Here is a 19,105-nt window from a genome sequence, read left to right as displayed (position 1 = left end):
CCACAGGCTATTATCGTTTTCATCATTTTAATGCCAAAGGTGCTGGATTACCATTAACATTCAGACCTTATCCTGCAAGATGCTCAACACACTCATCTTACAACAATTGATACTCTGATCTCTCAAGAGGCACAGTATCAACCTCTGAGATTAGGGGTTCCCTGGAGCAATGAGCTTTCTTTTTTATGTGCCTGAAAAGTGAAGAGCACATACTGCTACTATAATAAAAAATAATAATGAGGAAAACATCTTCTAATGCTCCAAGTAGGTAATGAGCTTGGGATGGATGAAAGGTGCACCTTGCTTATGCACTCAGTAGTCAAACAGGTCAAAGAGAATCATAAATATTAGGTCTCCCACAAAAATCCTGCATCAGAGTCTGAAGGCTGTATTTCCAGAGCTGTATTAGCAACAGCAAAGAAAAGGGGATGAGGCAAAAGACCAGAAAGGTTCAAGAGTGACAGATAAACAAAATAGGGTCAGATACATCCCAGGACACGTATCAGCAGCTGCTAGCCTTATTTTACTAGGACAAGCACGAGTGACTGACAACACCCAAAATGCGGGATACTATCTGGGTGGGACAAAGTTAGAAAAGCCAAAAAATGATTCGGCGTTGTTATATTGCTGTCTTAATCCCTGGGGTTCCTCGTAAAGTAAAAGCCCCTCCAAGAACTTCCCACTAGAGTATAGGATCCTCTCTAAAAATGATGCATCTTAAACCATGTGTTAGATCAGGAAGGTGGAATGCAATACATTTAACTGAATAAAAATTTAGTCTAGGTGCTGACAGAAAACTGGGAAGCGTGAAGTCTGAGGTCATTTCTTCACAGCCTGTCTCAGCAGATTTTGCAACTGCAGAATCAGTTTAGGTTCCCTCTGTCTCTGACATTTTATGTCTGAGTGACGATTCAGAGTAATAAAAAAACATTCTCTCTCTGTGATATTTTAAAATACGCCATTGATGCTAAAAGTTTCAAGAAAGAAAATCAAATAGATTAATAGAAAAACCTGACATGATATACAGCTATTTTGTTTCATTTATCACTAAAAAGGATAATGGTGTGCTTATATCATTGAGGAGGAAATGAATTATCACAAGGCAGAAAGAGGAAGGAAGATACCCTCCCCACACACACTTGTAAATACAGCCAGTGTTCTCAAACAAATAGAGAAAGCTGTGGAAACCTGGACTGCTACATCCAATTTCTAGCTAAGCTCCTCAGAGTTATGTCTATTACTGGGGGAAAGAGGGTATTTACTATTGCACCTGGAAACCTATCCATGCTCTGATGGGCCAAACTCCAGACCAAAGGCTAGACTAAATTCCTTATTCCTTCCTTGCACTCATCTCTGTGGGGTTCAAACTAACACTTCTTTAAATGCTCACTTTAGCAGTGCTACTGCATCTGTAAGCTTAACAGGCAGCCTTTCTTTACAAAACCTCAGCTTTCACTCCCGCCCAAAGCCTCTGCTTAGGGAATTATTTTCCCTTGGAACAATTCTAAGTGTTTCGATGCAAAGGAGTAACTGTTGGGGAACAACTACCAGAAGACCTCAGACACTTTCTGTTGTTTGTAACTATCCTAAAATAGCATGGAAGGCAAGTTTATGACTAACCAACCTCTAGAAGGCTTGTGTCAGGATTCAGTTTTGCTACAAACTTCACATTTGACCTTTAGCTAATCACTGTGGTACGTCGCTATAGATCTTTGGCTAATCGCTGTGGTCACTGAGGTAGGTTTCCCCTACAGGGAAAACTTCAGAATAATGGATAATACATTGGCTTACCTCTCACCACTGACGCTTGTATTTCCTTAGGCCTAGGATTGAAGCCTCTGATGATGCTTTTATAAAATGGAAGTGGTGAGGTCCAGATGTGGACTTAGTAGTACATGGACTTAACCTACCACACAAAACCTCATTGACATCAAGCACCTCAGTAATATATTATTTCTATGAGTCTTCTTGTCTTATTTCCTGGAGACCTCAGCTCTCCAGAAGAAAGGCTGAGAAGTTTATTTAATATTTTTTTCACATTACTTCTTGTAGGTATGTAAATACAACAGTTATACAGGGAGATATTCTACTTACTTCACTGCTGAGATTTGGTCCTCAACTTCATAGACTCCTAGTCTTCGATATACTGCATGCAAAATCTTGTCACCTTGATAAGCTGTCCCTCTGCCATCCACTAAAGCAACAATAATTCCCTCTTTGCTTGCAAGATAGGTTATCCAGCTAATGCTAAATGTTTCCTTTACATTCTGACTGCAAGGTCCTCCGTACCTGACGATGAAAATTCACACATTTTCAACTCAGATTTATAAATTTATAAATGATTACCGGATACTGGACTATAGCTATAGGTACTTCTTACATTTTCTCCACAAGTATTTTGCTACTTGGCTGTGGTTCAGAGAGCTCAGTAGACAAACAGTTCAACTACCATTTTCGTATATTTGTGAGATTTTGCTATCTAACATCCATTTTAATCCTTCAGGTCTTATGCCAAAGGCAAATCATTAGTTTTAGCTCAGACTAAGGGGTGCAGCATCAGGTACTTGTCCTAAGGGGAATCCTTGGAAGAGTCATGCCTCAAAGACTCAATTCTTTCCTCTCTCCAAATTCCTTAGGTGTAACAGCCCTTTTTGGTGCTTTTCTGCTTTTCTGCATTTGATCTCCACATGCAGTCAGCAATGCCAAAGAAAACAGGAGAAAAAAGTACAGCTCCTTACACTTTCTGGCCATCCTCAGACCTTCTTTGTTTCAGTAGGGAATATCATGTGCTGTTGGAGCTGCGGGCAGAACACACCCCACATAGCTGAGCAATTCAGAGAGACACTCCTCATGAGAATGGCCTAATGCAAATTACACATTTGACCTCAAGGACACAACTGACTTAATCTTCTACTCTAAACTTCATTCAAACATACTTAGCATTCTTGGACCTTTGGATCATCACTGGTTAATAAGAAATGATATAAGGTTTATTACACCCACTCAGCTCTCCTTTCCGCCTCTCATTTTTTTTGCACCACTGCAATTTTTGTTGTCTTTCCTGCCTGCAATAAATTAAATTCACGTCAAATGCTCTTTAGAAGGAACATTTGATCAAAGAAGCCAGTCCACATCATTTAGGGGTGTTTGTTTTTTTTTCTTAAAAAATGAAGTAAGCTTTTGTATTTTTCATATTAGCAAAGCTGAAATCAGTAATTTCAGACTGCCTCATGATAATCAAAAGCAGCAACAGAGCTAAGAACTCCAAGCAATAGCCCATATGTTTTTATCCTTCTTCTTTCTCTGAGGAACTAATCTTTGCCATGCTAAGATTAACATTAAAAACCTCATTGATTTCTATTGGGTTGAATTTCTATTCCAGAAATATATTAAAAAACCCACCACAACAAACAAAACAGAACTAAGTGGTTTTGCTTTTGCTTCATAAAATGTTGCAAATGTTCTACATTTTGTTAAATTATAAAAAGTATGTTTTCTGACAAAACAACAATGTTCAAAGAAAGGAAGTGTTACATACACCTGAATAAGCAGAGGGTACTTCTTGGATCTATCAAATTGTGGGGGTAGAAGCATTTTGTACCACAAAGCTAGAAAAGACATATTAAAATTATATTGTTAATGGTTACAATGATTTCTCCAAGCATAATCCAGAGTTTGGTGTAACAGTATATGAAAATGAATCAGCACAAACTACACAATGCATGAACTGTGAATCACAGAACTGATGCAAGTAATATTTTATATTGAGCTGTTGAAGAACAACTTTGAAGAAATAAAGTACCCACTTTTATTTTAATTTAGCTATGCATAAAATTATTATTTCGCATAACTCTAGGTTCTCAGTTTTCCAGGTACCTACAAAAACACAACTAGGAATATAACTGTTGTTAAGATTATGAGAAATGAGTTTTGGAAACTTTACACTGATTCATTACCATCAATATTGTTTGTAAAGTCACTAGTGAAAACAACAGCATCAATATAATGTGTAACACATGAACAGCAGTCTACATTTCACATTTTATTACCATCATACTGTAATATTTTTACACAATATTTAAACGCTTTACCAATAGTATTAAAGAATTAGAAAAAATTGCATTCTGAAGCAGAGATATATTTTAACTACTATTTTACTGAGAGATACCCTGAGGCACTGACAACAATTAGTTGTTGTCAAACAGGGCAGAACCAGGCCTCTTCTTCCCAGTCTGACAGACTAACAAGTTTGTTCTACAGAAAGAGGATACTTACTATAACAAAATGAAGGCAAAATATTAAAATAGTGGGAATAAAAAGTATAATAAAGATGTGTAATTCTTACTTATACCATCCACTTCAAGTTTATTAATTTCTTCTTTTGGCAGTTTGATCTCTTGCAAAGCAGACTGCAATTCCCAATTGTCTTCCAGTACTCTGAGCTCTAAGTAAAAGAAACGCCTGAATTATTAACTAATTTATTGTTAATTCCTCTTCATTAATTGTGTTAGTAGAACAGAAAGGAAATCTGCGAAATTTTACAAGCAGAGTAATGAAATCAACTCAGGCACATCTAATGGGACTTGATCACATAGCTAAATAAAAGCAAGGCACTGGTATTGTAGTGCACAAATATTCATTAGATTTTTGTAGGATGTACATTTTGCAATGCACAACATTTCACATGTTGCCTGAGTGTTAGAGTCTTGGATGTCATAAAGAAACTCCTTTTTCCTGCAGAACCCTCATCCCAGTTTTGTAATATGGTGGGAGCTGGAAATGCAAAATTCATCCCATCATGCAAAACACAGTCCTGTATCTCCTCTCTTGCTTACCACAGTAACATCAGCTTAACCACTGAGACCCTTGGGCAGTGTGGTTAAGCGCATAGATGTTTGGGAATATCTTGTTTCTGGGCTAATGCAGGAAATTAAGTTTCTTAAGGGATCATGGCAAGCCCTTGCTTAACCACTGTACAGTATATTCCTACACACAGATACCAGACTTACCATATAACTGTCCTTAGTAATATATTACTGCATACTTAGTGAACCTCTTTTGTTGCTTTTTTTATCTAAAAAGTATTTAAAATTTTTGTTTTACTTGCTTTAGACCCAATTTACAGTTATATCATTTAAAAATTACTATTTAAAATTTAGTTAATTTCCAGCATAGACTGCAGAACTATATATTATGAATCCACTGGGTATTACTTGTTTATTTATGTGTTTTCCCATGAGTAGTGATGGATGAAGAATATTGTACATAATGGAAATCTGTGACTTTTAGCTTCACTTTCAAAACGAAAGAACCTTTTAAAACTGCAGGACATTTTTCTTTGTTAGTTTACCTTTTTTTTTTTAATGGCAACCACTTCCTGTTTCTGGAAATGCTCAGAAAAATAGAAGAAGTACTTCTCTCAGCACGTCTTGAGCCAGATAGTGCCCAGGACATGCCAGAAATATGACACTGAAATTTGTTCTTTCAAAGTACTCTTGACAAGTTTTGAAGATTCAAGTGGGTTTTTATGGCTGAAAGATCATCCTAGCTTTGGATACTCACCCAAACTCAGCTGAACCCTTTCCATCCTTCCCCTCAAAACTCCTGAAACTTGCCCCTACCACAAATGAAGTGTAGGCATGCTAGAAGGAGCTTCCAAACTGGTGTATGTTAGTTTAACTGCATGCCTCCTACTAAAATTCATGGGTGATATATTTTCAAAATGCTGCCAACTGCAATGAAAATGGTCCTACTAAAAATAGTTTTGCACCACAGAAAAGATCATGGAAGAAAGGGACTTCAGGAAAATTAATCCAAAAAAGGTCATGAAAAAGTCAAAGAGAAGCCTGAATTTGTTTTTATTCCTGAAGAATAATAGCACAGCAGAGTGAGGCATCATGAAACCAGTGGTGAAGATCCATTAAATGAAACTGTTTTCTTCTGCAGAGGGGTTAAGAAACACATATTGTAGTTGGGCACTTAGCTGCATTTCATGCAATTCATACTTTGATAAGGAAGTAGTAGGGGCCCTTGATACACACGGTCATAATGAATCATGGAAAACAGAGCGCTATGACAATGGATTAAATATGAAAAAATCCATGCAATAGCTGTATTTAAACCTTTAAACCTTCTGCAAAAGAAATACCAGAACACAGTGGTTTTATAGCACAATTGCAATAAACACATTGACCAATCTTTTACATGTGCAAACGTGTTAGAGTGGTTAAAAACTAAGGTGTACCAACTCCTATTGGAGTCAAAATAATCATGTTGCAATTCGGTGACTTCTACATGAAACACCACTGATTAATTGAGCTTAACAATATTGTGGCATATGTCTGCCTCATGCTTTTATGTGTCTTCTGGTCAGACAACACTCAGTTAATAGTGGGTTATCAATATGGGCTGAACTGTAAGGACCCTGGCATTAGAACTACCATCGCATTTCCACTGATTATTGGGGAAGGAAGGGGGAATGCCAAATTGCTGAAGTTTTTTACAGGACCATGCCAGTTTTCATAACATTTCAGGACTGAGAGCTTTAAGTTGGAGAAGAATTTTTAGGGAAAAACAAGGGACAGAGAAAGAAAACTCTGCAGAGTAATTAATATTTTCATGGTTAGCAAATTCCTGCTTGGCCTGGTTGCAAACAGTCCTCACTAACAGGCTACTTAAAGAGCGAGGGCTCTGAATGTTTCTTGCTGGAGTTCCCATTTTGTATCAGTAATTACACCTTGTCTGAAGCAGTTATTTGACCTGCACATCTGAAAGAGCTTCTGCTCTTCCCTGGTATCTCTACCGATGGCTGAAGAGCAAGTTACTGATTCAAATTCTAATTAGTACAATACAATAGCTCAAACTGCAAACTCTAAATAGTACACCGTTGCCTTTTGTATAGGGTAAGGTTGCTTCATTAAAAAACTCAGAAAGTCTTGTGTTCATCCAAATGTGCAAAGGAATAGTTTGAAAATCACAATAATGTTTTCTACAAAGTTTGACTCAATATTTGGTAGACAAAGAGTTGCTGATGTTCATTACATCTACAGTGTGTAAACAGGAAAACCATCAGGATGCTATGAAAGTGCTGGACTGAGGAATGAAAATAAAGGCATCAGTGTGTTCATTGATATTTGGATTTTAATAATTAACAAATCTAGAAAGACACTAGATATTTTAGTAACAAACAAGATGAAAGACTTCTTGATCACAATCCTAAATGCTGTATTAAAGGATCTGCATAGTGAAGATCAATGAGAAAAAAAATTGCTCAGAAATAGGCAGGATATTTGCAGTACCTCTATCACCGTGGTTCTCAAAAAGAGTAGAAATGGGAATCCCGGGACCTGTTGTAAGAATGGTAAGAAGGCAGTTTATAGTTTGAAGCTGGAATTTGGTGATGGAGTGTGTATTACATTAACATTGGTAACTGAGAGGTGTTAAAGAGCTCGAAATTGATACACAAATCTGCATCTTCTCTGCTGTATAACCCACTAGTCCCTGCTGCACAAAATACGTAAGGTACTGTATGTACATAGACTTGTATACATACAGGCATTGCTTAGCAAACATAATAGAGGTAACTTTAAATCTGCTAACAAACTCTTCCTCCCTAGAGATGAAGTGACATCTAGTTAATACCTGAGATGTGATTACATAAGGCGAATGCACAATTAACAATGTGAAACATTCTTCTGAGAACATGTCACATCGTATTTGTGAAGGTGAGTGGCTTTCATATGGTGACGACCTTACTGACTATTTTGTGCAAGAATGATTGAAAGGTGTTATTATTTGCTACGTTTGCTTCTCTGCTCAACGGAAGTTCTAAGGAACTCTTCAGGTGATCAGTCAGTGCAGAATCAGAAGAACAGTAAACTTTATATGAAATACGCAAAAGGAAAACCTTGGATATTTTTCTTTCCTTTTTTTAGATGGTGACTTCACTGTTCTTTGATTACACTAATGGATGAAACCTCAGATCACTGAAATCACCTAACTTATTTCAACAGAGCTAAGACTTCATTCAATACTCCTGTGTTACAAGTGGTTTCAGCGATCATACATCTTGATGAATTGAATTTTTCTTAGTTCAGTTATTAAAAATGTTCTCAGGTAGTAAATATCCAACATTTTGTGGCTAACACAGGTTTTAATAATTTCAATTGGGAAACATATTGTAGTAACTTTGATCACATGAATTAGAAATCAGTGCTGCAAGGAAAAGCATGACTTTGATGAGCCTGATTAGAATCTGTTTTGTGCCATGAAGGACTTTCACAAATTTGTTTTTAATTCTAAAAATCCCAAGATCTTTGTTGAAAAAGTAAAAAAATATAGAGTGAAAATATTCATATTTTCTGAAACATCTTCCCAAGGTTTTTGGACATGGCAAAGTTTCTTTCTGGAAATCTCTCCTGGTTATTGTGAAATTTCTATGATTCATCTAGCTATCATTTGGGATAATCAATATTATCTATGCCTCTGATAAATCTGAAAGAACAACTGATTATATGTTTGCTCCCATGCTATACATACCATAACAGATCAAGGCATAATACTTAGAAAGTTCACTGAACCTTGCTGTATAATACTGGCATCTCTCTTTCCTTAAATTGCAAGTAATGCATTGTTTTCTGATAGGTTTACTTCCAATACTGATTCTAGGAGAGAAATAAAATAAAGCAATATTTATTTTGCTACAACTAACTTCACATGTGTCTGCCTCATATTCTAGAACATAGGCACTGTACTTTCAGAACGGTTCAATTTAAAAATAAATGTTTTCCCTTTTTATCAAATTTTTTCCCAAGAGTATATTTAATCTTTAGATGCTATTTCTCCTCAGTTCTCAGATATAATCTGAGATCAAGATTTTGTTAAAGTATCTTGTGACATTACACTTTAAACATCTTGAAACTAAATTATTTTACTGACAAATCCAGACCTATCTTCTACCAACCTAGAATCATTAAGATAACGTAGATAACACTTACTTGTAAATATTCCTTCTTCCTGGATAGCCTTCAAATTCATTGCTTGAATAGAAACTGTAAATTAATTTACATGTTAATAAATAATCCATAAAATGATGACCTATGAACCAGCATCAAGATGAAAAGCTGTCTTGGAAGTTAACTTAGACTTTTTGAGATTTCTGCATGTGATGGAAGAGTAACTTAAGCTTATATACCTTTCATCTTAATAAATCTTTCCTCAAACTCTGATTAGATGACAAATAAACCATATTAATAGGAGTTCTATCTTAATTCTCATGAGCTAATCACTCCAATTATGTAAGCTGTATCTATCTATATAGTAACCTGAATGAGAGACCATAAAAAGAGAGACAACTGAAGTAATTGCAAATTGTATGAGGGTTAACCACATGCTTAAATTTAAGTATTTCTAAATAAGTCTCTCTAAGATGGGTAATTGAAAATAAATAGAAAAATGAGGGCAATTTGCAAAGAATCTCCCATAAGTAAACAAAGTTTGCAAACCTGTGCAGTGCCCTTGCATACAACTTTGTTGGGGATGCATTCATATACAAAACAAATTATACCTAGTTATAACTTGATGAGTTAACAAATGGTGTTCCAATGATTAACTGTTGCTTCTACTGACAACACTCACAACCTGTTCTCTTCTTCATGATACTTACATTGCATCATTTGTTACTCTGAAAATGTATATTGCCTCCCATTCTCCACTTGTAATTTGGATTGCATTCTCCTGTGAAGCAAGACATGTAAGTTACTGAATATTGTAGAATTATTTCAGAAACTTACAGTAGATCAATATAGAATACTTTGCTTGACTTACCACAGAGCCATTGATGTAATGAATATGCTTATAACCATTTTTGTCACTAAAAATTTTGTAGTACGAACTGCTGTCTGATGTAAAATATGGTGTAGAAACAAAGAACTGAAACAATGGAAGAAAAACGGTAGATGAGACGTAAGTAAGAATGTCCAAGCTGTTTAGCAGATTATAGTACACATACTAAAAGTAACAAGACTATTTAACCAGTTCAGATGGGACAAAGTACTTTGCACAAGCGTTTACCTGTGATATTCAATCTCCCAGCCAGTACACATTACAATTTCTAACCTGTCATGTCAGATTTCTTAAGCTGATAATATAGGTACTTCAAGTACCCCAGAAATGCAAGCTTTCTACTTGTAAGTAGAATAATTTTTTTGTACATTCTGAATGACCTTTCTTTAGTTATTTAAAAATAGGCAGAGTTGATTTTTAAAAAATAAGTTTCTGAATAAAGCTCATGTTTATGAATGGTGCCAGACTGAAAATCCTGTGGACCACAGTTTGGCTGATTCGCTGAGCAAATACAGCACTAAGCAAATGGATATCTGAAGTTTCCCATACTGTTCCACTAACATTAAAGAACAGATTATCCCAGATAAGACCATTCAACTTTTGCTTCCTTTCAAACCATCACCTCTTTACTAAAATAAAGGATGAGTTACTGCAACTGAGAGTTTTATTTTCAAAATATGAACACAGAAGAATGACCTGCAAGCACTTCAAACATAGCACCAAACATTCCTGAGTGAGTATGACTTTTGAATAATACTAACCCAAGCTTGACTAGAACCTGTGACCAGAAGCTAAATGGTTCTGGAGCCTGCTTCTGATATTCCTAATGCTTGAAATCCCATAAAGGCTAAAGCAGGGATTGATGCATGTGTACAATTTCTTTAGTTCTAATAAAAACCTGTCATCACAACCTCAAGAGAAGTGGCAAAAAAAGGAAGGAACCAAGTAAAATAACTAATCCTTGTAAATGTGTAATCTTCACTTCAAAGAAAAACACGTCTCTTAAAGGACAGTGCACTGAAAATCTAAACTCTCAGTTAAGTCCACTGCAGGATATTCAGGCACAGTGTGAGGTTCCCCATATTGAATTCTGGTAACTTTACCTGCCTGAGGAGTAAACATAAGCAATAATACATACTGACTGTTGGAATATATAATTGTAAATACTGATCTCACGCTCTTACAATTTCCTTGCAGGATTGTCTTTACTGTGAATTCCCAAAGATAGGTGTTATGTCTCTTGCAAGATAAAGGTTACTGGGTAGAGAAAATTTCTTTTGCTTAGGGGTAACTGCAGAGAAGTATCAACTACCCTTGTAAGTGGGGTGTCTTACCTTGAAGGTTCCTCCCTAGCTGAAGATGTGCAGCACTTGGCACTAAAACTGTGTTCTGAATGGACAGGTTTTATTCTTAAAATGCTATGGTATGACTGATCTTATCTCTTGCCCTAGTGACATCAGAGGAATTTTACATCTATTCTTTGCCTCCAAGATGCTTCTAAGAATTACATTGCAGTATGAATCTACCTCTTTTCATGACTTCCCTCCCTTCAGTATAGTGTCTAATCAGTTGGTCTAAGATTTGCAAAAGGAGACAGAAAAAGGGTTTTTAAACTCAGAAAGCAGGTAGCCACAAACTATGCCTAACACAGCATTAAAGGTCTCAATCCTACAGTGCAACAGGTTTAAGCAGTAGTGTTGTATGACTCAGAATGGTGCTTCATATTTCAAAACACTGCTGTGAAGATGCAGAAAGCTGTAGCTTTTCATTAAATCAAAAGAGTACAACAAGAAAACCTACTCCGCCTGCCCATCCTGTTTGACTCTCTTCTATGTGCTGTTGATTCTGAAAAACAAAATCAAATGTACACTCTTTAAGAAGTTCAAGAATGAGTTTACAGAGATTCAAAATCTTCAAATAAAAAATCTGTAGCCGCCTGTAATAGAGAATTTTAGAATGCTTGCTATGAAGGTTCAGGGACTTGAAGGCTGTCTGAGTTAAATAATATTACTGTATTAATACCATTATGTTAGTTAAAATATTATTTTTTAACAGCTGTCATCAGAGCTAAATAAAATCTAAAGTAACTGTTTTAACCTTATGCAACATTTTCACTGAAAGCAAGAATTAACAACTACTTAGTCTCATGAATTTTTCAGTAAAAAAACCAATTAAATAATCTCAGGAATATTAATATTAAAAATCTGTGTTAGATTCTCAGCTAGTTCATTTGACATATTTTCTTTCATTTCAGAGCTGTGATGTTGATTTATAACAATGGATAATGTGACTACTAGATACATCTTTTAAATGTAAACCTTAAAACCCTTAAAAATACAAGCCAAATGCTTTAACTAAGTAAAGTACATAGAAATCAAGGGTGTCCATATTTGGTGCTCAGCTTAGAGATATTAAAGGGCCTGATTTTCAACACTTTAAAAAAATCTCACAAATAACATATTTAGAAAGAAGAATTAAGGATTGGCAAAGATAATGTAGGCAGCAAAAATCACCCAGATTATCATATCCTGAGACTATGAATATGAGTTTAGCAGGTCTTAACTCCTTGTAGCATTCTTAAAGCTGATTTTAAAAAGACTTATACTGAGCCTAAATGGATCAGTACCTCCTGCAGCTAAAGGTGCTTTTACATTTTTATTTATGTTTTACTCATAAAGTTTCTAGTGCATTTTCAATACCTTCCTAAGACTTTTTCATGGAAGACTGTAGTATCTTGCTTGTTGGATGGAGCAAATGATTTAATATTTAACAATTCTGCATTCAGTCAATGTATTTCTTCTTTTATCTTGCAAACTTTTCTTTATACTGTTCATGTAATACAGTATTTCTTTACAGTCTGAAATAAATTCAACAAATTTGCTTTCTAAAGACTATGGTTTGTATGTTATCCTCACTGTAATCTCATTAGCATTCAGAATCATGCTTTCTCCCGTTCAACTTAGACCCTGCAAAGTGACTTATTTGAGCAAAAGTTGCACGTACTCACTCCTTAGAAGACTGTTTAGTACTTTGCAAGGACTCCACTGAGCTATTAACTCAGAAGATGTATTTTACTTCTTTTAAGGTATGAAAAATGGGATGTATTGTTTTATATCTGCATCCTAAATTTATTTTCCTTTCTTTAAATTAAGGCTCAGATCTTGATGACATAGTACATTTAGGATATATTTAACTTCTCTCATATGAGTAATCCCAGTGACTTCTATGGGATTTTTCTGTGTATTAAAGTACTTACAGAATTTAATTAGAGAACTGGCATCTTTATAGGAAATCCCAATTTCACAAACACATGCCTAGCTTTTACTCACATGAATAGTTCCACTGAAGTCATATTGGTTTCTGTGGTCTATTCACATGAGCAAGACTTGAACACATGAACATTTTTGATGAATTGACACTTTAGGAACATCTTGTAGATTATATTTTGTTATTATTTTCAAGTACAGAAAGCCTAGCACATTTATTGTAATTAGAGTCTCAATTTAATCTGAAATCAACCAGAGAACTATTTTTGCCAATGGAAATGTACAGAGATATACTTTCTAACGGCAAATAGAGCTAATGCAGCACTCCCATCTGTTCACACTCCTTCAATTGGCCATTTGTGCAAACTTTAATGTGATAAAAGCATTGTATCACTGTATAAATATAGAATTATAGAAACGTTAGTAGTGACTCCATAAATAAGGTTTCATGGAGAAATGCAATTAAACAAGGATCATGAACACAGTCCTGCAAGATGTTAATTGTTCTGGTCTGGTTCCAGCAAAGCAATTAAGCACATCTTAATTTTAAACACATAAATAGACCTACTGAAATAAATAAAACTGCTTACATGCTTAAAGTTAAGCTTGTGTTAAAGTACTTTGGAGGATTGTGGTAGAATCCTAGAACCTGTCATTTAATTTTTTTTTTTACATTGAAATATTTAGTTATTAAAATGCAAGTTACTTAGAGGCAAGATAGAGATTCAGTGTTAATGTACTTATAAAGTGGAACAATTACTTAGGAAACACATCAAATGCTGCAGTAAATATGTATTTTGACCTAATAAATTAAGATATTTCTCTGTGGAAAATTACTTCAATGATAATGTTTTTGAAAGACCAGGACCTTAACTTCCTTTTAAATTTGCAACAATTTAGGAATAAGAGGAATAAGAATTATTTTCAGCTTGGAAAGGCTCTGTCAATAAACTCTGATACATGACACTTTTATAAGTATTCTTGCCTTTTATTTCTCATTAGTTCAAGGTTTCAGCCTAATGCTAGTTTTTATACATGTTCTGTACCATAAACTCTAAAAACAAGACATGCAAACAGCATCAATACTAAAATGCAGTAAATGAGACTTCTGTACTAGAGTTACTGAAATTCAGAGTTATCCTTTCCTTCAGGATCTATATGAATTTATCAGTGTCTACAGTCTTCAAGCTTTACAAGGTCTTTTAAAGAAATATTTTTTTCAGAAAGGCTTCTGTACATAAGATCTATAAATATTTACATACAGGTATAGATAGCTAGGCCACCTAAGCTATCCTTCTGCTCAACAGAGCATCGTTTTCCCTCTGAACTGTCTTAATGATAGAATGACATATTTAAACAAAATGTAGAGCTACTGTTGCAATTAGCCTGAAGTTTTCTTTTCAGATCTGAAAAAGGGATTGTGTTTCTGAAAACTTGCCTGCTTTCTCCAACTGTATGATTTGATAAGACAGAAGAATTTCTCCCTCCTGAAAACCTGCCTTACTTTTAATCTGTATGTTCTTTCAACTAATTTAACATTAATCATAAAGGACATGATTCAGTCAGACTTAGTATGAAATTTCAAGGTAGTATAATAAGATTTTATTTAAAAAACAATAAAGATCCTATATGGTCCTAATTTTGAAGATTAGGAAGCAAGTAGGAACTAAACAACAGGACTGAAAGCTGCTCAGTAGCATTCTTCTTATTTTTGTTGCTTTGGTTGTTATTTAGGCCCCACTAAAAAAATATTTTGGTGATTTTATTTCTTGTTGGTGCAATTAAAATTTTTTCACCCCTCCCCCAGCAATTAAAATGTTGGAAAAGGTATCACTAGTAGCTAAAAGATGAACGTGATCAAACACTGGAAAATACAATTATGGCAGGCACACAATTATTTTCTAGAAGAATTCAGGGCAAGCTTAAATATACTTCTGCAAGTAAGTTAGAGCAACCTCTGCATGACCAGTAGGTGTTAACATAGCTATGCAGATAAGATGAGCAAATGTTAATTTCAGCAATGTTAAATTTATGTTTCCAACTTTATTACCTCTGGACAGTCCCAATTATTTGAATGTTCTTTGAAGTCACAAATAGCTAAGACTGAAAAATTCTGGATTCTCTTTAGCCACTGCACACAGATTCGACTATCTGTTACCCAAGTAAGCCAAGTAAAATAGTGATCACTAAAAAGTAAAAGAAAAAAAGAAAGAAAGGGTGGTTACTAAAGAACAGGAATATAGAAGCATTGCTACAGATTGTATCCCCCATATTGCCCTGTGGAAGACAATAGCAAAGCTTCCATTGTCTTAGGGATGTTTTTTTGTCCTTTGTAAAAATGTATCATATGGACAGACAGCATCAAAATACAACATTTCTAGTTAGCTTCTGATCCATCTAGGAGAGGAATATGGCACTCTACTGTTAGAAACAGAAAACAACTCAGAGGTTCAAGCATTTAAAACAAATAGACAAAAACTTTTTTAAAAAAGAGAAGACATATTTGAGGGCACACTACCTGGATGCTATGACTGCAGGAACTGGCACCTCCTTAGGACCAAATGCTTCAGCGTTAATAGTATCAACAATAAACACTTTAACAGTAGGATTTTTAGCCCCGGCCTTCAAAGAAAATGTATCATGTTATTCAAATCAGGCTCTGAACAGTTCAAGTCAAGGAAAATTACAACACGTTTTGCAGGAAAGGAGATAGGTTACAAAATACGTATTCAGTTGAGTATAATAGGGCAAATGTGGTCTTATAAGATCTCAGAGTGACACTACAGCAGTAGTACGTTACTTAGCTTTGCATCATTTCATACATAAAGAAGAAAACCTTTTAAACAGTCAAATTTAGTGCCTTTCTATACAGAAAACGTGCTTGATGGGAACCAGCGTTCTATTGGCAGTGTGGATCTTTGCAGCACACACTACACTTACTTTGGCATAAAAATCCAGGAGTGTATTTACACGATTGTAAGTGCTCTTTGACATCCCAGCTGTGAAGTAAAATGGTTTAGCTTAAATGGATTTCATGCTTCCTCATTCATTGCATACATTATTAGTTTTTTAATTCTCCTCCATGTGTGGTCTAAACCATCTAGCTTTACTTCAGAACTCTAACCCAGCTGACAGGTGAGTAACTTCTTAAGATACATTAACATGATCACTGAAATCATATGAACATGACAAGAGTCAGGAGAGCTCTCTAATACATGCTGAAGAAATGCCAACGCAAAACCTTCTTGCCTTAGATCTGGTACTTGAAAGCAGTTAAAATTCAAAGCCCCTTGAGATCAAAAAGCACTATGAAGTGTGCAAATAAACAAGCTGTCATAGCCTTTATTTTTCAAAATAAAAAATGTCTCATAATTCATTTACTGTAATGAAAAATAACAACTGCATAGTTAACATACCACAATAAGTAAACTGACTTGAAAAAAGCAAGGCTTGATCGTGCAAGCATGCAGTTTTGCACATGCTTTTTACTTGCATGAGTAATTCCATTTATTTCACTGATGATATTAAATATCTACACTTTTTAATGTACCTATACCTTTTCAGAACTTGGCCTAAGTTTGTTTTATTTCATGAATTCAGGCCACAATGGATTTAACCACTGTAATACAACCATTTTTTAAGCACAGTTGATTTTATCATTGTCATAAGTCATTTCTCAACAGAAAGAAGTCAAAAGAATGAGAAAACATACCTTTGGGTATGGGATAATTATTTTTCTAGGATACTGGTCCTCACCAAAATATGAATATTCAATAACTGGTATGTCAGAATCATTAAATTGTACATATGCTAAATATTTTCCACTTGGAGACCACCACAGTGCATATTTTGTTGCTAGCATTTCCTCTGGGGGGAAAAAAAAATCATTCATAATAGTTTATCATTGTAATCTATCTATCTTATCTATTTTAGCATTGTACTCTTAGCAACCTAGACATGTAAAGAGAGTTATACTAAATAAATAACACCAAACATATTGCAATACACCTCATTTCTGAAAGGCCTTAAGAACTCTCAAAACAGGCATACAGATCCCATTTAACTCACTTGGGTTTTTCATGTGTGTACGTGTTTATTTTTTTAAATTTTTTTTGATGCACTGAGGTGCCAAATTTTCACCGAAATTAAAACTTCCATTAAAGCTTAATTCCCAACCACTGCCTGTGCAGCAGAAGGAAGCCCAATTTGTAAAGTTCTCATATAGCTTCAGTAACAAAAGACTCAGGATTTTGGCTACACACTATGAATACAAAATGCAGTCATTGTACGGCAAATAAAATATGGAAATAAAGTAATCCTTAGGGCTCTAAAAATAATGTATCATCACAGATATTTTAGAATGGATTGTGAGAACCAGGTAATATAAACAAAGCATTTAACATGTTAGTTGTTGCCCTTCAAGATTTACTTACCTTCATAGACCCAATCAGGAATCCCATTAAATATTTCATTCTGTTTTCCATCACTAGTTATTCTAATTGGTGCCTCTCTTGGACTTTGTTTCAAATAGATATTATTCTGATATACATATACCTAAAGACAAGAAAGTATTTCTTATGAGTATAGGCACCAATAACAGGGGTTAGAGTAAGATCTTCTGCAGTCAATGCTCTTACATTATACCAACAAGAAGACGTAATGAATACAAAACAGGAAATAAACGCTACACTAACAGCCCTTACAAATTCCACAAGAGTAGGTACCTCGGTAAATAAATTATACATTACAGGCCAAATTCTTATAGTTCATTCTTACATTCATAGTTCAACTATGTCAGAATAAATCCTGAACAACTCCTTTGATTTTAATACACTTCAGAGGACTCTGTGGCTAGCTTTGGTGTGGAAAATCATGAAAAAAAAATCTTTGAAACTTACACAAATTGCTGTGTTTTTTTAAGAGACCTTCAGACAAAGTGTTTTGTGACTTTTCCTTCTGGTTCCACCACAAGTAGAAGATAAAAACAAATACACAAGGACTAAAAAGAAAATAATCGAACTTTTCTAAACCTGTCAAAAGGCCTAGGTGATGTGAGATGAGACAAAAAAAGGTTTTACTCTCTCTGGGCTGGTTTGTTCCTTTCTAGTAAATTAGTTACCAAAGAGAGTTTTTGCAAGACATGCTTGCAGACCTTGGGTATCTCTAAATTTCAATCAAATGAATGGACATGTGGTTAAGAAAACAGCACCAGAAACATCACTTTCTTAGAAAATTATGCCTTTTGAAGCTATAAGCATTTGTTAGCAACATCAGTGTAACATTTTAACTACTTTGTGCTTTAAACGAAAAACAAAGCAACTCCTAAAACTCTCAGATACGAGGACTACTGTATAAAAACATCACAGACTATTAGTACTAGGAAGATAGGAAAGTATCTTCATTGTGTTCTGTCTTCAGAATTCTTGAAAAAGAAAATAACAATATTCAAATTAATTGAGAGAACTAATACTGTCCTAGAACATGGAAAAATTTTCCTAATAAATTGTCCATTCATATTTAGCCCGCTCCTTGGGTATTTTCTGAAATTAGTATGATGTTTAAATTTTTTTTCTTGCACAAATGTTTTGTCAATACTGGATAAGTAGTTAAAAAACCACTAACTATTATTGGGCTGATGCTTTGGAACCAAGAATAAAAAAAGTTTATAAACTTGTTACTATATGCAATAGGTCTCTTATAATTACTGAGAAACACATACTTGGCTATCAAGTAGCTATTAAATAAAAAAAAAATCCACAACATTTTTTGTAATAGGAATCTGGCAGCCATTTCCTAGAGTAAAAATTCTAGAAAATATTTTAAATACTGCATGTCTAAATCTCCATAGTAAACTCATGTGTTATACAGTGTCAAAGGAAAGCACATTGGTTTTCAGGCCTTGAAACTACATTTAATCCTATATTAATTGACAATTATGTTGGTCAATTCTTGATAAGAGACTGGCTAGCAAACTGAAACACACAATGTAGCTGAGA

General features: G+C 34.8%; 1 protein-coding gene across 1 annotated transcript in view; it reads right to left on the bottom strand.

The window, feature by feature from the left end:
• The window catches only part of FAP (fibroblast activation protein alpha), a 41,454-nt gene that overhangs the window by 10,158 nt on the left and 12,191 nt on the right, over positions 1 to 19,105 (bottom strand). Inside the window, exons 8-20 of the mRNA XM_009274904.2 lie at positions 17,543 to 17,663; positions 16,822 to 16,976; positions 15,628 to 15,731; positions 15,160 to 15,295; positions 11,644 to 11,688; positions 9,826 to 9,930; positions 9,665 to 9,735; positions 8,997 to 9,050; positions 8,539 to 8,663; positions 7,299 to 7,346; positions 4,346 to 4,444; positions 3,539 to 3,608; positions 2,095 to 2,289 (exon numbers count right to left, since the gene is read on the bottom strand). Of these exons, the coding sequence (XP_009273179.1) occupies positions 2,095 to 2,289; positions 3,539 to 3,608; positions 4,346 to 4,444; positions 7,299 to 7,346; positions 8,539 to 8,663; positions 8,997 to 9,050; positions 9,665 to 9,735; positions 9,826 to 9,930; positions 11,644 to 11,688; positions 15,160 to 15,295; positions 15,628 to 15,731; positions 16,822 to 16,976; positions 17,543 to 17,663 (1,328 nt within the window). The remainder of the gene's footprint in view (positions 1 to 2,094; positions 2,290 to 3,538; positions 3,609 to 4,345; positions 4,445 to 7,298; positions 7,347 to 8,538; positions 8,664 to 8,996; positions 9,051 to 9,664; positions 9,736 to 9,825; positions 9,931 to 11,643; positions 11,689 to 15,159; positions 15,296 to 15,627; positions 15,732 to 16,821; positions 16,977 to 17,542; positions 17,664 to 19,105) is intronic.

This window comes from Aptenodytes forsteri, unplaced genomic scaffold (genome assembly GCF_000699145.1).
Source record: "Aptenodytes forsteri isolate BGI_AS27 unplaced genomic scaffold, ASM69914v1 Scaffold255, whole genome shotgun sequence".
Taxonomy (NCBI): domain Eukaryota; kingdom Metazoa; phylum Chordata; class Aves; order Sphenisciformes; family Spheniscidae; genus Aptenodytes; species Aptenodytes forsteri.
This window is presented reverse-complemented; position numbering and strand designations above follow the sequence as displayed.